This window comes from Chiloscyllium plagiosum, unplaced genomic scaffold (assembly GCF_037043375.1).
Source record: "Chiloscyllium plagiosum isolate Xiang-an unplaced genomic scaffold, Cpla_swu_hap1 HiC_scaffold_12, whole genome shotgun sequence".
Taxonomy (NCBI): domain Eukaryota; kingdom Metazoa; phylum Chordata; class Chondrichthyes; order Orectolobiformes; family Hemiscylliidae; genus Chiloscyllium; species Chiloscyllium plagiosum.
Genome location: NW_028270150.1, coordinates 50,425,462 through 50,450,797, shown reverse-complemented (window position 1 = coordinate 50,450,797; position 25,336 = coordinate 50,425,462). Strand labels below are relative to the sequence as shown.

At 38.9% G+C, this 25,336-nt stretch overlaps 1 protein-coding gene across 1 annotated transcript in view; it reads right to left on the bottom strand.

Annotated features, from left to right (window-relative positions):
• Positions 1 to 25,336, bottom strand: part of LOC122555171 (vang-like protein 1) — a 55,643-nt gene that overhangs the window by 23,934 nt on the left and 6,373 nt on the right. The window contains exons 2-3 of the mRNA XM_043700901.2: positions 7,005 to 7,285; positions 4,500 to 4,632 (exon numbers count right to left, since the gene is read on the bottom strand). Of these exons, the coding sequence (XP_043556836.1) occupies positions 4,500 to 4,632; positions 7,005 to 7,075 (204 nt within the window). The 5' untranslated portion in view covers positions 7,076 to 7,285. The remainder of the gene's footprint in view (positions 1 to 4,499; positions 4,633 to 7,004; positions 7,286 to 25,336) is intronic.

Genomic DNA, 25,336 nt, shown 5'->3' with positions numbered 1-25,336 from the left:
GTGCAATTATCCTTCTTGTATAGGTCACTTCTACCCCAGAAGGAGATTCCAATAATCCAAAAATGTGAACCCTTCTCGCATGCACCACTTCCTCAGCCATGCAGTCATCTGCTCTATCCTCCCGTTCCTACCCCTACTAACTTGTAACAATGGGAGTAATCCAGATATTACTACCCTTGAGGACCTCATTTTTAAATTCCTGCCTAACATTCTATATTCCCCCTTCAGAATCTCATCCTTTTCCCTTACTATGTCGTTGGTTCCAATGTGTACCTCCTGCTGCTACCTCTCCTTACTGAACAAATACTTTTTTTTTACAAAAAATGATCAAAGCAATTAACTTTAGTGATTGCTTTCCCATCCCAAACAAGCTCAGATAATGGGAAACGTTATGGTTGAACACCAAGACACAAATCAGAGCCAAAATAAGCTGTCGACAGAGAAGTCTATGGGGCGGAGCAAAGGTTACACAGACACATGATGTAATTATAAACCACTTGTTTAACACATTTTACTTCAACCATTAATAAAAACAACTTGCATTTATATAATCCAGAAAATTCTTGAAGGCATTTTAAAAGGGGGTTATAAAAGACTCTAGAAAGCTAAAGAACACAGGGATTTGACAGTCTTCATCCATGAATCACAAAAAGCTTACAGTTCAGCAGGTAGTAGGAAAAACAAGTGGAATGCTAACCTTCATTTAAAATGAAATGGAGTATAAAGATGCATAGGTTTTGCTAAACCTACGCAGGACACTAGTCAATAAGGCTGAAATACAGGTAGGTTTTCTATAACACGATGGTTGCATTCTTGTGCAATCCCACATTACAGAAGAATTGGTCTTTAGAAACACAGTGATTAAAGTGTTGGCAATATAATCATGTTACAGCCAACACAGGTTTTAAAAGTTTGGGCTTTAGAAACAGTGTTCCCAATTCGTCGATCATGTTACACCAAATTCACGTTAACAAAATGCACGTTATAAGTAGAACGATTTGTAATGTAAACAGTTTTGGCTTCCTTACCTCAGCAAAGACAGTGGTATTGGAGACTGTCCAGAATAGGTTGATACCAGATATGGAAAGACTGTCTTATGAGGAAATTGAGTAGTTTGGGTCTGTACTCAATGAAATTTAGGAGAGAGAGATCTGACCTTACTAAAACACACAAGATTCCTTGACAGATTGTATCCCTTTGTAGGAGAATCTCGGGCCTGAGAGCATAATTGTGGATTAGGGGGTTGCACATTTAAGATGGAGATGCAGGGAAATTTCTTCTCTCAGTGCGCTATGAATCTGTGGAATTCTTTGCCACAGAGGGCTGTGGATGCTCTGTCATTAAGTAGATCCAAGTTTGAGATAGACAGATGTTTCATTAGTAAGGGAATCAAGGGGTATGGAGAAAAGGTAAGGAAGTGAAGCTGAGGAAAATCAGATCAGTCATTGAATGGCAGGACCGAATCAATGGGCTCATTGGCCTACTTCATTCCTAAACCTAAGAAATGTTGAAATAGATAAAGGACAGGACATCTTGGAGCTTACAATTATGTCAGATAACCAAAAAGATTGCTTTGCATTAGGTTTTTAAATATAAAGAAATGCATATGCTTTGAGAGTGAATTAAGCTGAAGTGCTCTTGACTCTGCCATCAACAGCTGAATGATACAACGGGATGATTCATATGCGGCCATGAGATGGAGGACCAAAGAAACCAAAAGATTTGAGAGAGAAAGATAAGGAAACTGTGAACAAAAACTAGGGCAATGGCATGTAGTTATTACAAGAGCAAAACTTTTAATGTGTACGGGACAATGACCAAGTGTTGGTCAAGACTTGGAACATCAAATTTATTTAGCATGGACAACAACATTCCAGCAACTTGGAACAGAAAGTACTCTTTTATGTGACAGCCATTATAAGATGGAACTGCTACTGCTTACTGATGCTTTCAAAATGACTATTATACACAGCAAATATATCCAAGTACTAAAGTAAAGAGTACATTGCAAAACTACAAACTTTGGAAGTTTGAGAGCTCTATATGCTATATGTTAGAAACAGTTTAATGGGTCAATACGGTAAGGCTATTTTCTCTGGGGAATCCAGAACAAGAGGGCAAAATGATACAATTGGAGCTAGATCATTCAGGAGTTAAATTAAAAAGTAATTTACACACAAATAATAGTGGATATCTGGAATCTTGTTTCCCAAAAAAACTGTAGATGCTGGTCTAATTTAAATACTTAAGACTGAATTGATCTTTTAAAAAATAGATAACGATATTGATCAAAGATGGGTAATTAAAGTTTTCCTCAATCCAGCTATGCTTTAATTCAATGGAAATATAGTCTTGAGGGGTTGAACGCCAACTATGTCGCAGGCACACACACTAATTCCTCCTCAGCATGTTTGTCAGTGAATTTCATTGTCCAGCAAGTTGCAAGACTACAATGGCACAATAACACAAGTTTGATTTCCCCACCCACCCGTGCAAAAGTATTTGAATACCACTGGCAAGGCCTGCATTTACTGCTAATCTATAATTGTTTTTCAAAAGGTGATGGTGAGCTGCCTTCTTGAGTCAGTTAATGTTACAAAGATTCACCACTAATGCTCGAGAGACGAAGTTTAGATTTTGACTTCCTGACAGCAAAGGAACAATGTTACAGTTTAAGTCAGAATGGTTTAAGGCCTGGTGGGGAACCTGCAGGTGGTGACATTCAGAGGCATCAGTGACTTTTGTTCTTCTTAGTTGTGGAGGTCGAGAGTTTGGAAGATACTGTCAGAGGTGCCTGAGTGAGTTGCTGACAAAGGAACCCTGGACTGAGATGATTGGTGACTAATAATCATGATCATTTATCCTAGATATGACTCCAATGATTGATTGCATCATTTCCATTTGGTACATTCAATCAATTTGACTTGACATCAAATGCAGTTACTCTCTGCTCTGGAATTCAGCTTTTGTTTTGTCTAAGTCTGGAAAAGGTTATAATATGGTTTGGAGTTGAGTGGCCCTGGCAGAACCCAAGCTGAGCAGTGAGCAGGTCATTATTAAATAAGGACTGAGCAATAGCACTATTTATGATCCCTTAATTACTTTGCTGATAATTTGCTGTAATTTGACGGTACTCACTACTCTTTTTGTGTGTTGGCAATGGGTGGCGAGAATGTTTAAAGTGATGGATGGGATGCTGATCAGTCAAGAATATTACTGAGGCTACACTTACTCAAGCAAGTGCAAAGCATTCCATCATATTCCCAATATAATTCTTCTAGATCGCAGACAGACTTTGGAGTCAAAAAGTAAATTACACATTACACCACTCCAAACACCTCTGACCTTCTCTGGTAGCCTGGCTAGGCAAGTTAAGTTTCTGATCAACCTCGATGTCGTTGTTGCATGATTCAGCTGTACTAACGCCATTGAACATCAAAAGGAAATAGTTATATTCACTTTTTTTTTAATATGGTGTATGCCAGATACTAGCGTAACATGAATGTTACTTCTGATTTCATTAGCCAAAGCTTGAATACTTTGCAGGTTTTTCCTGCATATGGACATGTTCTGCTACAGTATATGAGGAGCTGCAAATGGAATTGAACATTGCTGATTACTGCACATCACCACTTTTACTGGACAAGTAGCTTGTTGATGAAGCAGTTGAAAATGGCTGGGTCAAAGACTATGATTCTGTGGACTGAGATGATTGATGATTAATAATCATGATCATCTTTATCCTAGGTATGACTCCAACGACTGATTGCATCATTTCCATTCGGTGCATTCAATCAATTTGACTTGACATCAAATGCAGTTACTCTCTGCTCTGGAATTCAACTTTTATTTTGGTCCAAATCTGGAAAAGGTTATAATATAGTTTGGAGTGGAGTAGCCCTGGCAGAACCCGAGCTGAGCAGTAGCAGGTCATTGTTGAATATGGACTGAGCGATAGCACTCTTTACAATCTCTTCATTACTTTGCTGATGATACAGTAACTGCTTGGATTGGATCTGATTTTGGTGAGCAAGACACATCAAGGCAACTTTCCACTTCATTACAACTGTGCTGGATCAGATCAACTAGTGATGCAGTTTCCTCTACAGCACTGGGGTTTAGAATTACAGCTGGATATTGTTATGGTGCAAAGTCTTTACTGTAATAACTTAGCTCAGTTTGCTCTAATAAACAGACAAACAAAAGGAGAAACAACAAATGAGACAACCTCGACACAACAAAATTGCACGTTAGTTGGTGAAAAAACATTTTTACACATACAGCTATCTAGTAAATCAAATGAAAAGGGACCATGTTAGAAACTTTAGAATTTTACAAACGAAAATACTAATCTCATTGGCTTAGTTTCAGAGATGCCTGGTTTCAGAGACTTTATTCAGTAAATAAAATTATACCCTAACCTAAAATTAATCTTACAACAGCAACATCCTATGGTCTAGTTCACATTTCCAAAATGGATAAACATGTTCAAGCATTACCTGTACTGTCTCATCTCCACGAGTTGACTCATTGCCAAGCAGAGGCTCTGCTGGTGGTGTTTGGATGGTAACAGATTTCTCAGACCGGCTACTATCTTTGTTTCTTGATCTTTGCCGATCTCGGCTCCTTTCACTGAAAGAGGCAACAAAAAAGGGAATTTGCCCCTGCCACAGATTGCTTGAACAGAGTTTATATTAAACTATTTCACATCATAACTTACACCAGTATATCACAATTCAGTAGAGATTCTGCTAAATTAAGCAACACGCCCCCCACTTAAACTTCAATTCATATCAGTTTTAGCTTAAATGATTGAATATTGAGAGAAAGTGAGGACTGCAGATGCTGGAGATCAGAATCAGGCAGCATCCAAGGATCAGGAATGATGAAGGGCTTATGCCCGAAACATCGACTCTCCTGCTCTTTGGATGCTGTCTGACCTGCTGTACTTTTCCAGCGCCACACTTATTGACTGAATATTAAGGTTACCTCCTATGTTTATGCAAAATAATGGGACTACAAAAGTCCCTCAAAGATTCCTGTAAAGTTGTGATAGAGACAATTTTAAGCAAGTATTCATTAAAAAGTACTCTGAAAAAAGTAAGCAAAGTTTAGAGTAAGATAAACAAACAGATGGTTAAAGGGGCCAAACCTATACAGAACATGAACGAGGCAAAGAAAAAATTGGAACACAAGCAACAAAAACACTGCAATAAAGTCATGTTAATAAAACTCAGTTGTAAAATACACTATAAATTAATGGAAGGAAAATGCAGTACTTCCCATCCATAGTAATACACAGAAAGCAGTCCTCCAGCAGTCAGCTGTCAATTTCTTAGAACTTAGAACCTCTACACTGTAAGAAGCAGGCCATTCAACCCATCAAGTCCCACACTGGTCCCCCGAAAAGCACTGTCCCCACACCCACCCCCTCACTTTATCCCCATAACTCTGCATTTCCTATGGCTAATCCACCTGGCCTGCACAACACTGTAGGCAATTCAGTATTGCCAATCCATTTAACCTATACATCTTTTGACTGTGGGTGAAAACCTGTCCTGGGAGATTGTGCAAACTCCACACAGATAATTGCACAAGACTGGAATTGAACCTTGGTTCCTTGCACTGTGAGGCAGCAGTGAGAGTCACTGTGACATTGTGCTGCCCAGTACACAACAGAGGTTGAGAATAGTGCCTTCTGCAAAGTTCCAAACTCAGATTGTTCTTTCCCTCTGCCTAATACACGTTTAATTTTAGTCACATCTCATCTTGACTGAATGCTCAACAATGGCAATTAAGAGCATGCATCCAAATTCACGGAATTTATGATGCAATGAGTTATAACACGTGAAGCGCTTTTGCAAAGCTGCCCAGGTACGTCCTGTCAACAAAAAGCAGAACAAATCAAATCTAGCCAAATAACTGCCCTATCAGTGTGTCCTAAGCCAAGTGATGGAATGTGTCATTGATAGCGCTATCAAATATCACTTCCATAACAATAAACTGTGGACTATTGCTCAGTTTGGATTTTGTCAGGGCCACTCAGGTCCAGTTCACAGATAGCCTTTCCCCAAACATGAACAAAAATATGATTTTCGGCTCTGGGGTGAGAGTGACCATGCTTGACATCAAGGAAGCAGTTGACCGGTTATGGAATGAAGGAGGCCTGACAAAATTGCAGTTAATGAAAATCAGGAAGAACATTCTACACTGGTCAGAGTCATTCTTAGCACAAAAGATAGTTGTAGTTTTTGTAGGCATTCATCTTAACACCAGTACATCACTGTAGGGGTTCCTCAGGGAGTATCAAAGGTACAATTATCTTCAGCAACATCAATGATATTCCATCCATCACAAAGCTTGAAATAGAAATCTTCACAAATGGTTACAAGTGTTAAGTAACACTCTTAACTCCTCAGGTGTTAAGTAACTTGCCCCTGGGTATAACAAGATTTGGACAATAGTCAAGCTTGGATTGATAACTTCCAAATAACATTCATCCCACACAGTGCCAGGTTATGACAATTTCCAATGACAAATTCGAATCACCTTCCCTTATAATATCATATGTACATAGCAGTAGGAGAGCAGCATATAAACAAACAGTGTAAAGACGATAAGTGAATTTTCTGCACATAGAAGGGGCCACTCGGCAGGAGCGCACCAACATACAGAAGTTTATGAACTATACACCCACTTTGTTGGGGAAAGGATTTGTGCAGACTTCTTAAATATAGTAGATAACAATTAATATCAAGTTTTCACCATAAGCTTCGGATGTTCACACAGGATCTGAATATTAAATTACAAAATTAATAATGAGTTTCGCTCAGTGAAAATCAAAGGACAGAAAAATTTAATTCTTAAAGTTTGAATGAATAAGAACGCTCTTCCCTTCCTCCAACTCTTTTAACATGAATTGACATTGGGTTATCCCTTAAAAATGATCCACGCTGTTAATACACTGAAAATAAGACAAACTATTTTAAAGAAACAGTACTTACCCATGTCTGTGAGAGCTCTTGGAGCGACCTGAATAGTAGGAATATCCAGAATATGTGGATTCTGTGTCCATTGTCACAGATTCCTTGCTAACTGGAAGATAGATTGATTTCAGATTATTGTGGATCGTCAATAGTTTTTGGTCTGGCTTTCCAGGAGCCAATCAGTGGTTTGTGAATGGTCTTGTTCAGGCCAGTTGGGATGGTTAGTAGTTTGGCAGCATAGTTCTGTAACTGGTCTATTTTGAAAACTAACCATAGGGCTCTTGTGAAGAAACATCAACCTGCAAAAAGAACACATGAGCTAAATATTTTTCAGAAAGCATGCCTCAAAATCCAATTCATAGTGATTACTGCACAGTAGGAAACACACTGACAATATTTGATAATTACATATATTTTGCCTACTCAGTAATAAGGAAATCACACAATTACTTTTGTAAATTGAAGGTTTAAACCCAGCTGTTAAACAAAAACACATCCATAGTTACGTCTTACAAGGCACAGTAGGAAATGTTTTCCTAACATAAAGAAAACCTGAAAGCACAGAAAGGGATGTAGGCGTTCATTGGAACTCCAATTCGCAAGTCACCCCATTGTATGATTACGATATTATGTAAAATACCCTGTGTGTATTTGTTAATGTTTTTATACTCAATTGGATTAACTGATAAACTGATAAACTAAGGCATAGTCACAGCCACATCCAACAAGGTAGTCCCTCACCTTTAATGCCAAGAATAATTCAAATTCTCTAGAACAGTGAACAAAATGTCCCTGATACATACACAGAGCTTCCCCTGCAGTGATTAAAATCTAAATGTTTTGACACTATTCAGAGAATTTAAAACATTTAAATGACTCCTCTTCAAGTTCAAAATGTGCTCAGAGGTCAGTGAAGCCGGTGCATACTTTTAAAGCATGACACCATAGCAGAGTTGCATTGCATGCAATGTCAAAACCAATTTGATTGAAATTGAGAAGTTATATGACAACAGTAGCGTTACTGTGAGTGGAAAGCTGCCAACAAGGTTAAAACTACAATGTGAAATACCAGATTATGCACCGCTTTGTATTGTTATAGCAATCATGCAAGTGATTGGTGAAACAGCAAAACGATTGACAAGAAAAAATATGCACTATGAATTAAAGACAAGACACATTATAACTTGAACTTCAATTGTACAAGCAGAATAGTCAGTAACATTAAATCAGTGGAAGTTTATTGCTCAGTTTGAATGACCAGAAGATTTTATTATCTTTGACAGAAATATCCTTTGACTAACTTTCAAATGCAAATATTCACAGTCAGCTGCTTCATAGAAAATAGGAAAGAATTCTAAGCATGAATATTAGAACATCACCACTGACATCTAAAGCTTATCAAGATGATAACACATTTCATTAAAGCTGTCAGGTTGCCAGATAAAACCTAAATAGGACCGTGAAACTTCATTGTCATAGATGGTGCAGACCTAAACTTATTCATAATACTGGATAAATTAATCAGTAATAATATTTTGATCCACGTGCATAGAGATTTATTCATACAGGCATCTCAACTTTAATGGCTGCCAGTAATCAAACTGTTATTTGTAGGACAAAATTTAAAAGAGAAATACTTGGTGAATGCCTTTTGCTTGTACTTATCAGGACAATTACAAGAAAACTAATTCAGAGGAAAACCAACATTTACACTGCATCGAAGGAATGTGCTGACTGGTTGGCAAGTGAGGCTAGATTGAGATATTGCCGTGGAGAATGCACCTATTAATGCTGATTGACAGCCGTCAGGATTTGATTAAAATATAAATCAGGCAGATTGACTTTGATTGGTCAGAATGAACCAGCAAACAGATGCCACCTATTTTGTTAAGTAGAAACGTGCAATGCGCACACATATTCTGTCTTCATGCAAAGAACTGAACCCTACGTATTAATGTATGTATCTTTCAGGACATTGAAGTGTTCCCCAATGCAAGCCAAACCAACAGTCCTAAACTGGGCATCAGCATAATTTTTCTCACATTCAGCAAATCTTGTCCAATTGCACAATCATAAATAATGTCAGACACTCTGTTGGAAGTTTTGCATGGATGGCTGGTTAGGTATTATTCATATCTTATTTGTTGCAACAGCTGAAGAAGTACAGTATTTTAGATGATCTTTGGAACAAACAATATTCCTGGCATCATACTGGTAATCAAATTCATGTTCTATGTTACTCATTTGTGAGGTTGGCAGAACATCTTTATGGCTTGATTGCAACATTCTGTTAATGGCAAAATTGATATGTGTTGCTATGTATAGTAGCAACATGAAACAGCTAGCTTTATCTGCTGACAAAGTTTTGAGATACCTTACACAAATCTAGGCAGATTGGGCAATTTTCAGGACCACAAGTGACCTCACAGCACCAGAGACCCGGGTTCAATTCCTGCCTCAGACGACTGACTGTGTGGAGTTTGCACATTCTCCCGGTGTCTGCGTGGGTTTCCTCCGGGTGCTCCGGTTTCCTCCCACAGTCCAAAAATGAGCAGATCAGGTGAATTGGCCATGTTAAATTGCCCATAGTGTTAGGGGCAGGGGTAAATGTAGGAGAATGGGTCTGGGTGGGTTGCGCTTCGGTGGGTCGGTGTGGACTTGTAGGGCCGAAGGGCCTGTTTCCACACTGTAAGTAATCTAATCTAACCTCAGGGCCTTTTGAGAGTTTAGACCAGGTACACTGAGAATTTATCCGATTAGGGTAGCCAGTATTAAAATTGTGTTGACAACAAATATCAGATTGTCTGTCAGGCTCACAGCATGGCATACTTGCTTGCACATATATTAATGCAGAGGACTCTGTTCTTTGCAGCCAAAAGATAATGCACACGCACTACACTCAATACAACTAAACAAAATTGCTGATTCATTTCTCAGTGCGATACTCTGATAAAAGTTAACCTGGCTTATTTAAAACTTAAACAAAACCTGGCTTCTAAATGTCAATCAGTACCAATTGGTGCAATCTTCATGACAATGGCCCCACCAGTCAGAGTCCACTTGCCAACCAATCAGCACTTTCTTCTTATGCATACAACTGTTGGTTTTCACCTTGAATTGGTATTTGGTGTTCATACTAACTGGACTCTCCGTGAAGTCAATATCCCCATACCCATTTACAAATGTCTTAATTACTTATTTATTAATCTGCACACATTATAGGTTTTGTTCTTTATTGGACTGTGTCACAGATATATTTGGTCTCATGGATTAACTCAATTTTGTGTTATATACATTCACTATAGCAGCAATGACAATCCTGCTCGTTTTTTTTTCAGATTTAAACTTTCCTGTTTAAAGAATAAATAGAGCATGTTCAACAAATAGATATCTGTAGTCAAACCAAAACAATACCACAAGGATCTTCAGTAAGTATATTTTTCCCAGGCAATTTAGTTTAATTTTATCTTAGACTTAGTTGGAAATTGTTGTTCCATAAGATCCTGTTTAAAACTTGTCTGTGACCTAAAAGTGAACCCGGTAAAGTTAACACAATGAAATGAGTGTAGGTACGTAATTAAGAAAGAAATATCACAAGTACAGTAGGAACCAGAGCACTTCACCGCTATTGGAGCATTTTGGACTGCAGCCACTATTGTATTGTTTCCTATCAAGATTTGTGATAGCCGATATTACAAAAGATTTGCATGGTTAAATGCCCCACTGTCTTTAAGTTCAAAGCAGTGTTTGTTAAGAACGTGGCTTTATCAAACTCTAGCGAAACTGGAGTCAGTGGAATTTCCCCATTAGTCAGAATCCTACCAGGACAAAGTAAATGGTTCTGGTTGTTAGAGATCCGAGGACATCACTGCAGTCGTTCCCAAGGATAGCACTACAGGCCACATATTCAACTGCTTCAGCGATGACCTTCCCCCTCATCATAACATCTGAATGGTGGTGGGGGGGGGGGGGGGGGGGGGGGGAATGTTCCTTGGTGACTGCATACTATCTACTGGCATTCATGATTTGTCAATTACTGAAGGGTTTGGGAGAAAGTAGCTGAGAAGGCGATAGGGGGATGAGGAAACTGTTGAAATCCACATTTATCCCTTGTGGTTGCAGGGTCCCGCAACAGTTTCCTCATTTCCCCATCCCCCACCTTATGCCAGTCCCAAGAGTCCAACTCAGCACCTCCCTCCTGACCTGTCCATCACTTTTCCCATCTATCTGCTGCACCTCCCCCTCTGACCTATCACCTTCATCTACCTATTGCTTTCTCAGTTACCTTCCCCCAAATCTCACCCCCTCCCATTTATCTCGCATCCCTGATGAAGGGCTTATGCCCAAAATGTCATTTTTCCTGCTCCTCGGATGCTGTCTGACCTGCTTTGCTTCTCCAGCAGCACACTCTAGACTCTGAACTCCAGTATCTGCAGTCCTCACTTTCTCCTCCCTGAAAAGATCAGAGTCCATATGCAGTAAAAACTGAACATTCACACTTGGATTGATAAGTGGCAAACAGCATTCACACCAAATAAGCATGGGCAATGACTGTCATCTTTAAAAAATGTGGTCATAGGATGCTAGTATTTATTGCAGCAGCCAAATTACCCGCAAGAAAGTGATGGTAAGCCATCTTAATGAACCTTTGCAGTCAAGTGAAGATGCATCTGCAGTACTTTTATAAAGGGAGTTGCAGGAATTTGACCCAGGAAAAGCAATAGAATTCCAAGTCAAGATGGTATGCAGGTTGGAGAGGAACTTACATTAATGGTACTCTTATCCATTTCCAGTCAAGACAGATAAACCATCATATCTTGACATTCAACAGTATCAATATTATTAAATCTCCCACTATCAACATTCGAGGACTTAACAGTGACCAGAAACTGAACTGGGCCATTTGTACAAATGCTGCAGCAAGAAAGCAGATCAGGGGCTGAAAGTTTTGTGATGAGTAACTCACTCCTGACCGCTACAGCCTGTCCACCAACTATAAGGCATATCACGACTAATGAATACTTTTCACTTCCCTAGACAGGTGCAGTTCAAGCAACACTGAAGACGACTGACACCATCCAAGACAAAACAGCCCATTTGACAGGTACACCATCCACATTCTAAAAATTCACTCTTATCATCATCAATGTATAGTGGCAGCAGTGCATACCCTGTGGTAGAGTCTTTTACATCTTGTTATACACAATTTGTGCTGTAAGCCAGCACACTCTGGACATAATATCTTTCACAGTATACTCAGCTTCAAGGAGGTGCCACATTTTGCTCTGCTTAGCAACAAGCAGACAGCTTGTTGTGGTGTTTTCACCAGGTTAATCAAAACAATTCCAGGGTCACTCTGAACACTAACGGTTACAGACAATTGCAAGAGGAGACAAACATAAGCATGCTCTGTGAAGGAAATAACTTTAGCTGGGCATTTGAAGAGGCAACTGAGTCGAATCGAGACTGTGTAGTTGAGGACCATATTTTGAGACAAAGCTCAAAAAAAGTCTTGAGCGCCATGGAGGCTCCAAATCAGTGTGCTAACAACAATTCAGTGCATCAAAGAGTGGCAGTTGAAAGCTTGGAACAGTAATTACTTGTGCAACTGAGTCAGCTTAGAGTTCAGGAAAAAAAAATGCAGGAGCAATAGCTTTTTGTTCTCACATGCAAAACTCCAGCTTTAAGTGCTGGAATGCAGCTTCTAAGAATCCAGGGAAGCCAGGAAAGGATAGTGGACCATCAGAATTTGGAAAGGAGTTTTTGCAATACAGGGGAGTCAAGGCTATGCTATTTGAGGCGGCGGCGTGGGGGCAGCGGTGGTTGTATTCCAATGATATGGGCACACCAGTAAGGCCAGCAGTTATTGCACATTTCTAAATGTTACAAACAGGTAGCAGTGAGCAAAACACGAGCAGTTGTTGAGGCATCCTCCACAATGTCATTAATTGTGCTCAGAGTATTATGATCCCAGCTGATGATACTATTGGACAAGTCAGAGCTGAGAATGAAAATTGGCTGAAAATATCATGTTTTGTTTAGTTAGATAACGTGATAGTTAGTCACCGAAACATATTTACTCAAACTGCAGATTTTTTTAAACAGAGGTTAATTACTACAAACATTTTTTAAAAAGTTGAAGCTACCTACAGAAATCAGAACAACCTTAAATCACACACACAGCACAACAATATTTTGAGACTCAAATCTAAAGAAACACACCTAATCACAACTCTTAAGTTTCTGCTTAACTGACTCCTTACAGCTTTTTGAAATACCAAGGGGGACAACTCAACGGGTCCTTCCCTGGCTAACATGAGCTTTGCATAAATCGGTGAGCCTAAATCTTCTCATTTCTAATCTACTTCTCCAGACTTGGAAGTTTTACGAAAAACATCCTTCTGCTGAGGTGACTTGTTCCGTGAACTCCTAAGAACAAAGCACACTTATAAACTCGACCCTTGTCTTGTCTGAACCGAATGTGAAAACCTACTCAATCTTAAATTCTGCTGAACTGAAAATACAGTTAGTAGAGTCATACAGTCACTGTCAGAGACATACAGCACGAAAACAGACCCTTCGGCCCAACTCATCCATGCCAATCAGATATCCTAAATAAATCTATTCCCATTTGCCAGCATTTGGCCCATATCCCCCTAAACCCTAGCCTTAAATGTTAACCTATGTGCTGTAAATCCAGCGGTATAAATGTCTTATTCACACCAAAGGAGGTACCTGCAGTCACCTGCTTTCTGTCAAAACAACGTGATCTAGTCACTGTTCTGAATTTGTGTTTCTTTTTAGGAAAACTCCTCACTGAAACAACCAAAACACACATGCGTCTCTTTTGAAATTCAACTTCCCTAAAATTATATTTATAGAAATTATACTTTTCATGACAAGAGCCACAATTGACATATAGTGAAAGTAAACACTGTTCAACACTTTTGCACTATAATTACTTCCCATACTTCTCAATTTATCTAGAGTCGCTGACAATAATCACACCACTCATCTCCACTAAGTGAACATGCATTTGCTTAGTTTCACTCCTATCCATCTCGTGCAAGGACCAAATACCTTTACCTCTCAGGTCCAGCAAAGTTTACTTTTGCCTTTTAATGTACTTGCTATTTACTGTTATCATCAGTGATATCCATCCAAAAACATTTTAGGCCGTACATCTATATTGATAACACTCAGCTTCACCTAACAATGACCATTCCTCTCCTGACATGAAAATTGTTATTAAAGGGCAAAGTGACAGCTGTCAATCTACATGGAGCAAGATCCTACAAGCAACAGTGATATAGATGTAAATGACTAGATAATCTAATATAACGATGTCGGTTGAGGGACACATTGTAATTAACAATATTTCACTCTAATTACCTATTTCAAATGTAATCTCTGTACACAACAGGTGTTAAGACTTTCCTGGATATACAGAAATGCAGTTCAGTACTAAGCGAGTTGCGCGAGACCCAACTTCTGTCATTGCAGGATGACAAATTCCTCGATTTCTTTAGAAAATGCATGGTTGAGATTGCTACAGTGACACAGTGCTTCACTAACTTTGCCCACAATGGCACTTAAATGATTTTTTTCCTATTTAAATGTCCATTATTTCCACAGATGGATCGAAGAGCTGATTTCTTCACTAATTTTAGCACTTAATATTGAAATCTTCACATTGTCCACTGCTTAGCCTGATGCAGAACACTTTGTCCAAACTGTTCAGATCACCTCTGATTGCACTAGGTTGAATATTTCCACTTAGCACATCAACTTCTCTGAATGTTAAGTACAGCTACTTATGTTAAGAGTTGATGTAATGTTTTCCTTGAAGTGATTCAGTTCAACTAAGTATTGTTCTGAGCAGTACCTTGCCAGCCCTAAATAACTCAGTGCTGGCTGAGAACTTAGCGAATAAGAAATAAGTTAGTATCTGCCAAATGGCCACTAATTATTAAATAACTTAAAACTCAGCTGAACTGCTGTTATTACAATATTAATTGTGATGTTTGTGAAATTACTGGTAATATCATTGACCAAATTAGACAATCGAAACAGAGGGATAAGGGAAGATGCAAAATTAGAAGCGTTACTTGTCCTACTTCCTATACATGGGTGCCACAAACAAGTTGATTTAATTTTCATGCAGAATTAGCAATTCTTTCCCATCAACATTCTGAAAACACTTTTACAAAAGTCATTGTATATTAAATGCATTCACTACAATAAGCACCTAAAAGAAATGCAGTGGCTAATAAATCAATGACCAATGTTATTTCTATTCAAGTGCCACGACGTTAGCAACAATCTCATTTAACACATTCTCTCCAATCTCATCCATTCTAATTTGTAGCTGGGGTAACTGAGGTGGGAGGGCCAGTCTGAATTCAACATAGCTTTTGTTACAGATGCTTTCTGCATTGTTTATTTTTAGAACAAGTGCATTTCCCATTATATAATGCATTAGTTTTGACTTATGTTATTAACAAAGTGTACTATTGTTTCAGATATGAGGATCTAAATCCCCAAATTCTGAAGCTGATCTTCAGCCTCATAGTAATAGCTGTGCTAGTAGAAAACCAATCAATCAATCAATAAGCATATTGAGAGCTGACTGCCCATCAGGTCTCCTATATTGTGGCTTTTATTATCCAACCCCATATCCAAAATGGATTTGAAAAGCGCAAGACCATGTCAGTAGCATCAATATATATTCAACAAACTCCCGCTGAATACCCCAAAGCTTTAGAAAAATAAAAAGGGTAATATGAATAGATTGTAAGCAAGTTATGAATTTTCGCATTTACAAAATGGCAAATTTTCAGCTTAAACTAACAGACTTTGGCAAGAAAATAAACACATCAACTGAATATTTTAAAGGACATGTTTTGCACATTGGTATAAAATATTTTATATTAGTGCTCATACATTATGGTGCTAACAGATAACGGTGCGAACCCAGATGGCAGAAGTAACATTAGTAATTCTTCTGTTCAGTAAAATATTAACCATCAAAAGTATTTGGAATTTTCTAGATTTTGAATACAGCAAAACATTTCTGGGATGTTTGTCCTCAACATTACTAAGTTTTAGGTTGGTCAATTTTATACGTAATAAGATTCCATTTTCATTATACCACATACTTTGAAAATGTAGGCCCACAGCTAAAAATTAAGATTATGACGGAGCAAAAAAAAAACTTACCTCCATTTTAGAAACCAGAATTTTAATAAATCAGTTGTTCATAAATCCAATACTAAGTAATTATGGGAACTTTTCTTTCTCACACTCTGTCTCTCAGAAAAAGTTTTGTAAACTTTATTGTAAACACAGCAAGGACATTCCCTGCAATGGAGGGTGGGTCTTCAGAACTAGGAGTCACAGTTCAGGGCACAGGGTAGGCCATTTAGGACTGAGGTAAAAACAATGACTGCAGATGCTGGAAACCAGATTCTGGATCAGTGGTGCTGGAAGAGCACAGCAATTCAGGCAGCATCCGAGGACAGGCAAAATCAACGTTTCGGGCAAAAGCCCTTCATCAGGAATAAAGCTTTATTCCTGATGAAGGGCTTTTGCCCGAAACGTCGATTTTGCCTGTCCTCGGATGCTGCCTGAATTGCTGTGCTCTTCCAGCACCACTGATCCATTTAGGACTGAGACGAAAAGAGATTTCTTCGCTAAGAATGTGGTGAACCTGTGGAATTCATTGTCATTGAGAGAGGTTGAAGTCAAAACAATGTTTGTAAGAAGGAGTTAGATATAGTTATTAAGTTTAAAGGGGTCAAAGGGTATTGGGAGAAAGCAAGAACAGAGTCCTGAGTTAGGTGATCAGCACGATCATACTGAATGGCGGAGCAGGCCAGATGGCCTATTCCTTCTTTTTTCTATATTTCAATGTTAATTCTCATGGGGAAATTTTACATCTACAATAATTAATGTAGAATGATCTAAGGTGATTAGCTTCAAATATGTGAAAATTAAACTGCATCATCCAAGGTTGAAAACGGACTGAAGCATTGAGTGCAATACTTGGATTTAACTAAGTCAATTCTAATATGTGTTATAATAATAATTAAGAATTAAACAAAGGACTCCAATGACAACTACAACCAGCATCCCATGGAGACAATCAGACTTGACAAATAGGCATTGCAAAAAGAAATGAAATAGAAAACTATTTATCTTACCAAGTAGCAATTAAAACATTTGGATATAGCCAATAAGAAACACTGTAGACTGCAAGGTGAAATGTTCTTTTAAATAAATGAGTGTAGATTGGTTTGGCACTGTAGGAAAATACAGGCCCATTCAAGACTGTAAAATCTAGCTATACCCAACCTCTAGTATTTTGTAATTGCCCACATTCTTAAATATTTGGTTAATGTTCCCTTAAGATATTCCATACTCTTTGCCCTCATGACAATCTACTCCACAAGTTCACGACTCTCTACTAAAAATAGGAACATAATATCACAAAGGACTAAGCCATATAGTCCTTCGATCCTCCACCATTCAACATGATAACGGCTGATCTGGCTGCAATCTCGTCTCCACTCTGTCTGCACTCAGACTTTTGATTTTTTTATTTAGAGAAAAATATTCTCACCTACACCTTAAAAGGAAGACCTTTCGTTAAATAACATCCCGTAGGTTTAGTCTCCCACACAAAGGAAATATCTCCTGGACATCCACCCTATCTAGTCTCAAGATCTTATATGTTTTAATAAGATCACTTCTCATTCTTCTCAACTCCAATAGGTATGCACCAAATCTGTCCTTCATACAATTAGTATCTCATTCCAGGAATAAGTCTGGAGTCTGAATAGTTCGCAATTTCTCCAATTTTGAGTCAATTTTCTTTGATTTGAAGACTACAGGCCAACAGAAATAATACTTTGTTATATTATTTATAATTAGTTACCTTGTGTTACCTATCCCTTGACTGTACACTGACAAGTTTCCCCCAATTCTTCTCTTCAGGGTTAACAATCACATGGTCCTCTCAATCTTTTTCATTATTCAGGTGCCTTAAACTGGGTATCAACTAACCTGGGCATTCCTCTTGGTTTGAATTTTGATGGCAACAGAAATAATATCTTGTCACACTAATTACTATTGGGGGTCAGTTAGCACAGTGCTGGACGATTGGTTTGAAATGCAGACTGATGCCAAAAGTGGTGGTTTCATTCCCATATCAGCTGAGATAACCACAAATGATTATCCTACTCAACCTAGTCTAAGGCATGGTGATTCTGAGGATAAAACACCAGATGTTTCACTGCACTATTCAGTTTTAGTAAAGGTTCCACCATTGGTCTCTGCAGGATCATGACATGTAGCCCACAGCCAGTTAGTTGTCACTATTTCCCTCTTTAGTCTGAATAAATCATAGTTATTCACCATGAATGCTATCTTCCATTCCTTCTTACTCTGTTTGCACTCAGTCAGTGACTCCTTGCCATGTTAACAATTACATTGAAAACAACTTATTGATTTTTCTGGTTTAACCATTACCTTAGAAGCTCACCTCTTGTTCCATACCATACTACCTTGCAGAGTAATTACTAATTTAACCTGGTGTTGAAAGCTCTCAAAAACCTTTTGAGTTCATTTTGCTTCATAAATTTGAACATTTAGTATCAAATCAATTCATGAAACCCAAATGATGGTACATGAATTACAGTACATTAACACAAAGCAAAATCCAGAGGTATGGAAGTTTAGACATTTTTACCTACTCAAATCAGGCTAACAATCCATGGGGTAGATTTGTTCATAGGACATTTATGTCACTTGCACCTATAGTGTTCAAGATTAATGGGTGAACTTTCATTAGTCCAACAAAATCTTAGCCAGTTTCATCCTCCTATTTAGAAATATAAATACGGCAATAGAATTCAATATATTACTACTTTTAGGCATCTGTTTGATTTTTTTTACTAAAAAAACATGCATAATTGCAGAAACAAATTCTTAAACTTCAGGTGAAATCTTATACAGTACTAAAATACCTGTTCGTAAAGTACACTGGTTTCTCATTTATTCATTCATCAATGAATGATCTCAGGAAATAACAATAAATGGTCATCAACCTAAGATTGTAACATATTTAACTTAAAGTTTGTGAGAAGATTTGTAGCTCGGGTGTTCGTTGCTCTGGTTCTGTTCGCCGAGCTGGAAGTTTTTGTTGCAAACGTTTCGTCCCCTGTCTAGGTGACATCCTCAGTGCTTGGGAGCCTCCTGTGAAGCGCTTTTGTGGTGTTTCCTCTGGCATTTATAGTGGCCTGTCCCTGCCGCTTCCGGTTGTCAGTTTCAGCTGTCCGCTGTAGTGGCCGGTATATTGGGTCCAGGTCGATGTGTTTGTTGTTGGAGTTTGTGGATGAGTGCCATGCTTCTAGGAATTCCCTGGTTGTTCTTTGTTTGGCTTGCCCTATAATGGTAGTGTTGTCCCAGTCGAATTCATGTTGCTTGTCGTCTGCGTGTGTGGCTACTAGGGATAGCTGGTCATGTCGTTTCGTGGCTAGTTGGTGTTCATGGATGCGGATCGTTAGCTGTCTTCCTGTTTGTCCTATATTGTGCTTTGTGCAGTCCTTGCATGGGATTTTGTACACTACATTAGTTTTGCTCATGCTGGGTATCGGGTCCTTCGTTCTGGCTGTCAGTTCAGACTACTGCGACCACTAGGACTTATAACAGCACACAAACCAACAGCCACTCTCAGACAACAACTCACCAGAACGAAGGACCCGATACCCAGCAAGAGCAAAACTAATGTAGTGTACAAAGTCCCATGCAAGGACTGCACAAAACACTATATAGGACAAACAGGAAGACAGCTAACGATCCGCATCCATGAACACCAACTAGCCACGAAACGACATGACCAGCTATCCCTAGTAGCCACACACGCAGACGACAAGCAACATGAATTCGACTGGGACAACACTACCATTATAGGGCAAGCCAAACAAAGAACAGCCAGGGAATTCCTAGAAGCATGGCACTCATCCACAAACTCCATCAACAAACACATCGACCTGGATCCAATATACCGGCCGCTACAGTAGACAGCTGAAACTGACAACCGGAAGCGGCAGGGACAGGCCACTATAAATGCCGGAGGAAACACCACAGAAGCGCTTCACAGGAGGCTCCCAAGCACTGAGGATGTCACCTAGACAGGGGACGAAACGTTTGCAACAAAAACTTCCAGCTCGGCGAACAGAACCACAGCATATTTAACTTAGATGGTCGTGGGTATTTTGAACCCACTGCTTGAAAGGGTGGTAGAAATGCGAACCCTCAAGGCATTTAAACGAACACTTGAAACGCCACAGCAAATGGGCTATGAACCAAGTTCTGGAAAATGGAATTAGAATTGGTGGATGTTTGATGACCAGTGAAGACGTGGGCTAAAGTCCTCTTTGTGTGCTGTAAAACCTCTATGATTCTAGTACCTGTGGAGAAAAATTGCATTGCAGCATTTCGAAGCTTTATTTTTATGAACAGAAGGAATTTAGATATGATTACAATATCCTCAAACGTGAATCTCCTTACAGTTTACAATCACCTAACACAAGATGAAGTGCCAACTGCACTCTGGTATATCACAAATGAAACTGCCCATTTCTATGTGGATTTTCAAGTCTGTTTTGTCAGTTTTTGTGCCGTGACCACTAAGCATACTTAATGTCCATGACATTCACAGAGGAGAATTCTACATGACAACTGCACATTCCAAGGAAAAATAGTCATTATTGCTTGTGACAAAGTCCAAGACATGTTAAATTATAGAAAAAGCAGTTACCTCATGCTAGACTCAAATAACATAAAACTGTAGGATTGAAACAGGGTGATCACAATCATCACAAAATGATACCTCATCCATCATTTTTAATTAATACATAGATACTTTAGAGCTTGTGGGATTTCTTCATGAAATATACAGCTGGACAGTGTACCAAGCATCAATCTATCATCCTGTAAACCGTGCGGCCAATAAATGGCACTCACATTAAAAAATAAATATCATGCAACTGTTAAAGATTATTAGGGGAGACCAAATAAACAATTACCAGGAAATAATAAGGTCAATTAATGGCATATAAAAATTGGCTGCAAAATTGTTTAAGGACTCAAATCATTTTCCAGCGTACACCTCAGCAGCTCAGATTCATAAATTATAGTATCACTGCAAGCCTCTAATTTTCTTAATGAGAGACTAGGACTGAAATGTGAGTTATGAAAAATACCTTCACTTCCCAACAGAATTTAGAAAACCTGACACACCCAATGGAACATATTTAAATACAAAAGCAAAAGGAAGAACCAACGATAATTGAATAGGCTCTCATTAAACTTTAACAGAACAATAAATAACAAACTGAAATATAAAATCAAGATTTCACCAGATATGATTGGGAAGTCGGGCACTCAACTGTATCTATGCTGGAAATTTACCCAGTGAAATTAAACCTATCATTAATTTTGCTGAAATAATAAACAGTTTCAAACAAAATTCATGCTTTTGAAAAAAAAGTTAAAAAAAAGGTATCCACCATTTTAAAATGGCAAGTTGATTTCATCTTAACCTAAATACTGTGCAAATTGCAACACTACACTAAGGGGAATTTATATTCAGGTGATGGAAGGCTGAACAGAGGCAGTAAGAACTGGAAATTCATTAGATGACTCCAGCAGGGTTTTCTTTTCCTCTGGGGAAGCACCTAGCCCGGAGTTTAGTGAGTCCAGACAGAAAGAGGTGATATAAAATTCAGTATGAAGAAGGAAAAAAAAAGGCAGTACGCTTTTGAAATGAAGCACATGCTAGCTCCATTTTGAGATGAATTCCAGTTTATGTTCTAATTCACTGTTCCAGACACAAGATATATAAAGGCTAATACATCTTACAGAAATATACAGCAAAATAGAAAACAAAACATATCAATGACTTTTAGTCAAAAATAAACCTGCTTTTGTGACAACAATAACACTCAGAGTTGTAACATTTCATAGTTGCACAGTTGAGATGATCCAGGATTTTACATTGACCCAGGTACACTTTAAGTAAATCTTGAAAGTACCGTGGTTTTTGTTTTGAGAATGTGTGTTTAAGTACACTGGTCAGTGGTGCATATTTAACCACATGTTAAATAAGTAGGAATAATAGTATTTTATTATTCTTTAAGTGATGTGAAAGTTGCTGATGAAGTCAATATCTGCTGTTCATCCCTAATTGCCCTGATGATGTATGTGCCACCTTCTTGAATTCTTACCATCCATTTGGAGTACTTCCACTTTGGTTACAGGGAGAGTTTCAAGATTATGACCAAATAACAATTAAATGTTGATGTGTTTCCAAATCAGGATTGAGAGAGATTTGGAGAATATGAGGGTGTTGGTGATGCATTCTTCTTGGTGATACAGTAGATATGTTTTGAAAATTTTGTTGGAGGAGCCAGGTGAATTGCTGCATGAACCTTACAGATGGTACACAGAGCTGCTGCTGTGCATCAGTGAATGACAGGAAGAGTGAGCCCACTCTAACCCCATTTCCCTGCACTTAGCACATATCCTTCTAAACCTTTCCTATCCATATAATTTGTCCAAATGCCTTTGAAATGGCATCAATGTACCCAACTCAACCACTTTCACTGGCAGCTGATTCCACGTGTGTACCATCCTCAGTGTAAAAAACATTGCCAGTCAGGTTCTTCTTCCCCTTTAACTTTAAACTGATGTCCTCTAGTCCTTGATTCCCCAACCCTGGAAAAAGAAAGTGTGCATTCACCCTATCTATGCCTCTCATGATCTCCACTTCTGTAAGATCCCCCTCTGTCTATTATGCTCTAAAGAAAACTGTCCTACCATACCCAACCCCTCTCCATAATTCAGACCGTTGAGTCCAAGCAACATCCTTGTAAATTTCCTTTGCACTTTTTCCAATTTAGTAACATGCTTCTTATAGCAAGGTGACCAAAAGTGAACACAATACTCCAAGAGTGGCCTCACCAAAGTGATTTGCAACTGCAACATAACTTCCCAACTTTTACACACAATGCCCTGACTGATGAAGGCCAGTGTGCCATAAGCCTTCTTCACTGGCCTGTTTACCTCTTTCAGAGAACTGTGTACCTGAACTCCAAGGTTTCTCTGTTCCACTCCTTAAGGTGCTACCATTCACCATGAAACTCCATCCTTAATTTGACTTTTCAAAATGCAAGACCTCAGACTTATCTATATTGAACTCCATTTGCCATTTCTCAGCCCATTTCCTCAGCTGATCAAGGTCTGATCATCTTCCTCACTGTTCACAATACCACCAATTTAGTATCATCTGCAAATTTACTAATCATACCTTGTACATTCCCATCCAAATCATTGATTATAGATAACAAATAGCAATGGGCCCAGCACCGACCCGAGGCACTTCACTAGTCACAAGATTCCAGTCTGACATGCATTTACTATTATACTCTGCTTCCAGCTCCCCCTGGATTCCATGTGATCTAACCTTCCAGAGCAGCCTACCATGTGGCCTTACTGAAATCCATATAGACTATGTCTCCCACACTGCCTTTGTCAACCTTCCTGGTCACTTCATCAAAGAACTCTAACAAATATGTGAGGCATGATCTCCTATAAACAAAGCCATGCTGACTACTCCTAATCAAACCCTGTCTTTTCAAATGCATGTATATCTTAACTCTTAGAATCTCCTCAAGTAACTTACCTACCACAGATGTCAGGATCATTGGTCATCCACTCAACACTTCTGGGTGACAATGATTGCAATTATTGTAGGCTTGACCTTTGCTCTAATGTACTACACTCCATTATCTTGGAAGATGGGGCTACTCACATAGCCTCTTTTACCAGTTAGCTGTTTGATCGTGCGGTGCAATTTGGAAATGGATGTGGAAGGACATGCTCCAGGTGGTTTTACAGGGCGGGTGCCCAGGGCCAACTCCCAGATTTTGGTAGAATCCTTAAGTCTGGTTACGGGGAGACTGGCAGATTGCTGCACCCACTCCCTCCCTGGTTGCCTTTGGGCAAGACAGAGGGTAGGAGGGCACCACGATGAAAGCCCCAACAGTGAAGAATCTACCAGAATGGAGTTAGTGGGGAGACACAATCGAGTGGGGAAGGTTGGTATGGAATATTCAGGTTAAAAAGAAAGTTTAAGTGCAGGAACAGACTTAAAAAACAGGTCTACTGTCTACTAGGGGCAGTCCTGTGGTTGAGGTGGCCAAGAGGTGGATGTTCTTCATAAACGGGAGTACAGAATACAAAAGCAAATAATTTTTGTTGACCCTATATAAACAGTTTCTCCCCACTGTGATCATGGTTTCTAATTTGGGTATCAGAAGGATCTGAAGTCTGCATAGAGAGTTCTAAAGAAATTCACTGTAATGGCTCCAAGGATAAAAGACTACAGAGAAGTTGCGGTTGTTCTCCTTAGATGAGGGGATTTGATAAGAGATGGATAAAATTAAAAAGGGTTTGGACAGAATAAATAGAAATCTTTTCAAACACTGAAGAGGTGATAATGAGGTGTCTCTAACCTAAACTCAATTAAATTAAAAGAACCAGACATGAGAAACATTTACAAAGAGTAGTTGGGATTTGCAAGATGCTTCCTCCCCAAGGTTGTAGGGGATACAAATTTATAAGTTTGTAAGGTATAGGTGCAGAATTAGGCCATTCTGTCCATCGAGTCTGCTCCGCCATTAAATAATGGTTGATATGCTCCTCTCCCCCATTTTCCTACCTTCGCTCCAAATCCTTTCAACCCATCACGAATTAAAAATCTGTCTAACTACTCATTAAATTTAGGCACTGTCCCAGCATCCTCTGCACTTTGGGGTAGCAAATTCCTGATTCACAACCTTTCCTACTCTTTATCCAAAGACTATGGCCACTCTTCCTAGAATGCCCCACAAGAGGAAGCATCTGCACCACATCTATTTTATCCACACCTTCTATCATCCCGCATACCTCAATTTGATCTCCCCTCATTCTTCTAAATTCGAGATAGCATAGGCTAAGCTGTTCAATCTCTCTTTGTGCAACAAACCCCTCATCTTTGGGAGCAATCTAGTGAACCTCCTCTGAACTGCTTCCAATGCCACTGCATCTTTCCTCAAATAAGGGGACCAAACTGTGCACAATACTCTAGGTGCGATCTCACTGATTCAATTTAGTCTGCAAAAGGAAATCAGAAAAATACTTGAGAAACAAAGTGGGTAACAAAGTTAAGTGGAAGGATGTAGGACTGACAGGATTTCTCTTTGAAAGAACTGTAGCAGACTCAATAGACTGAGAAGCCTCCTCTC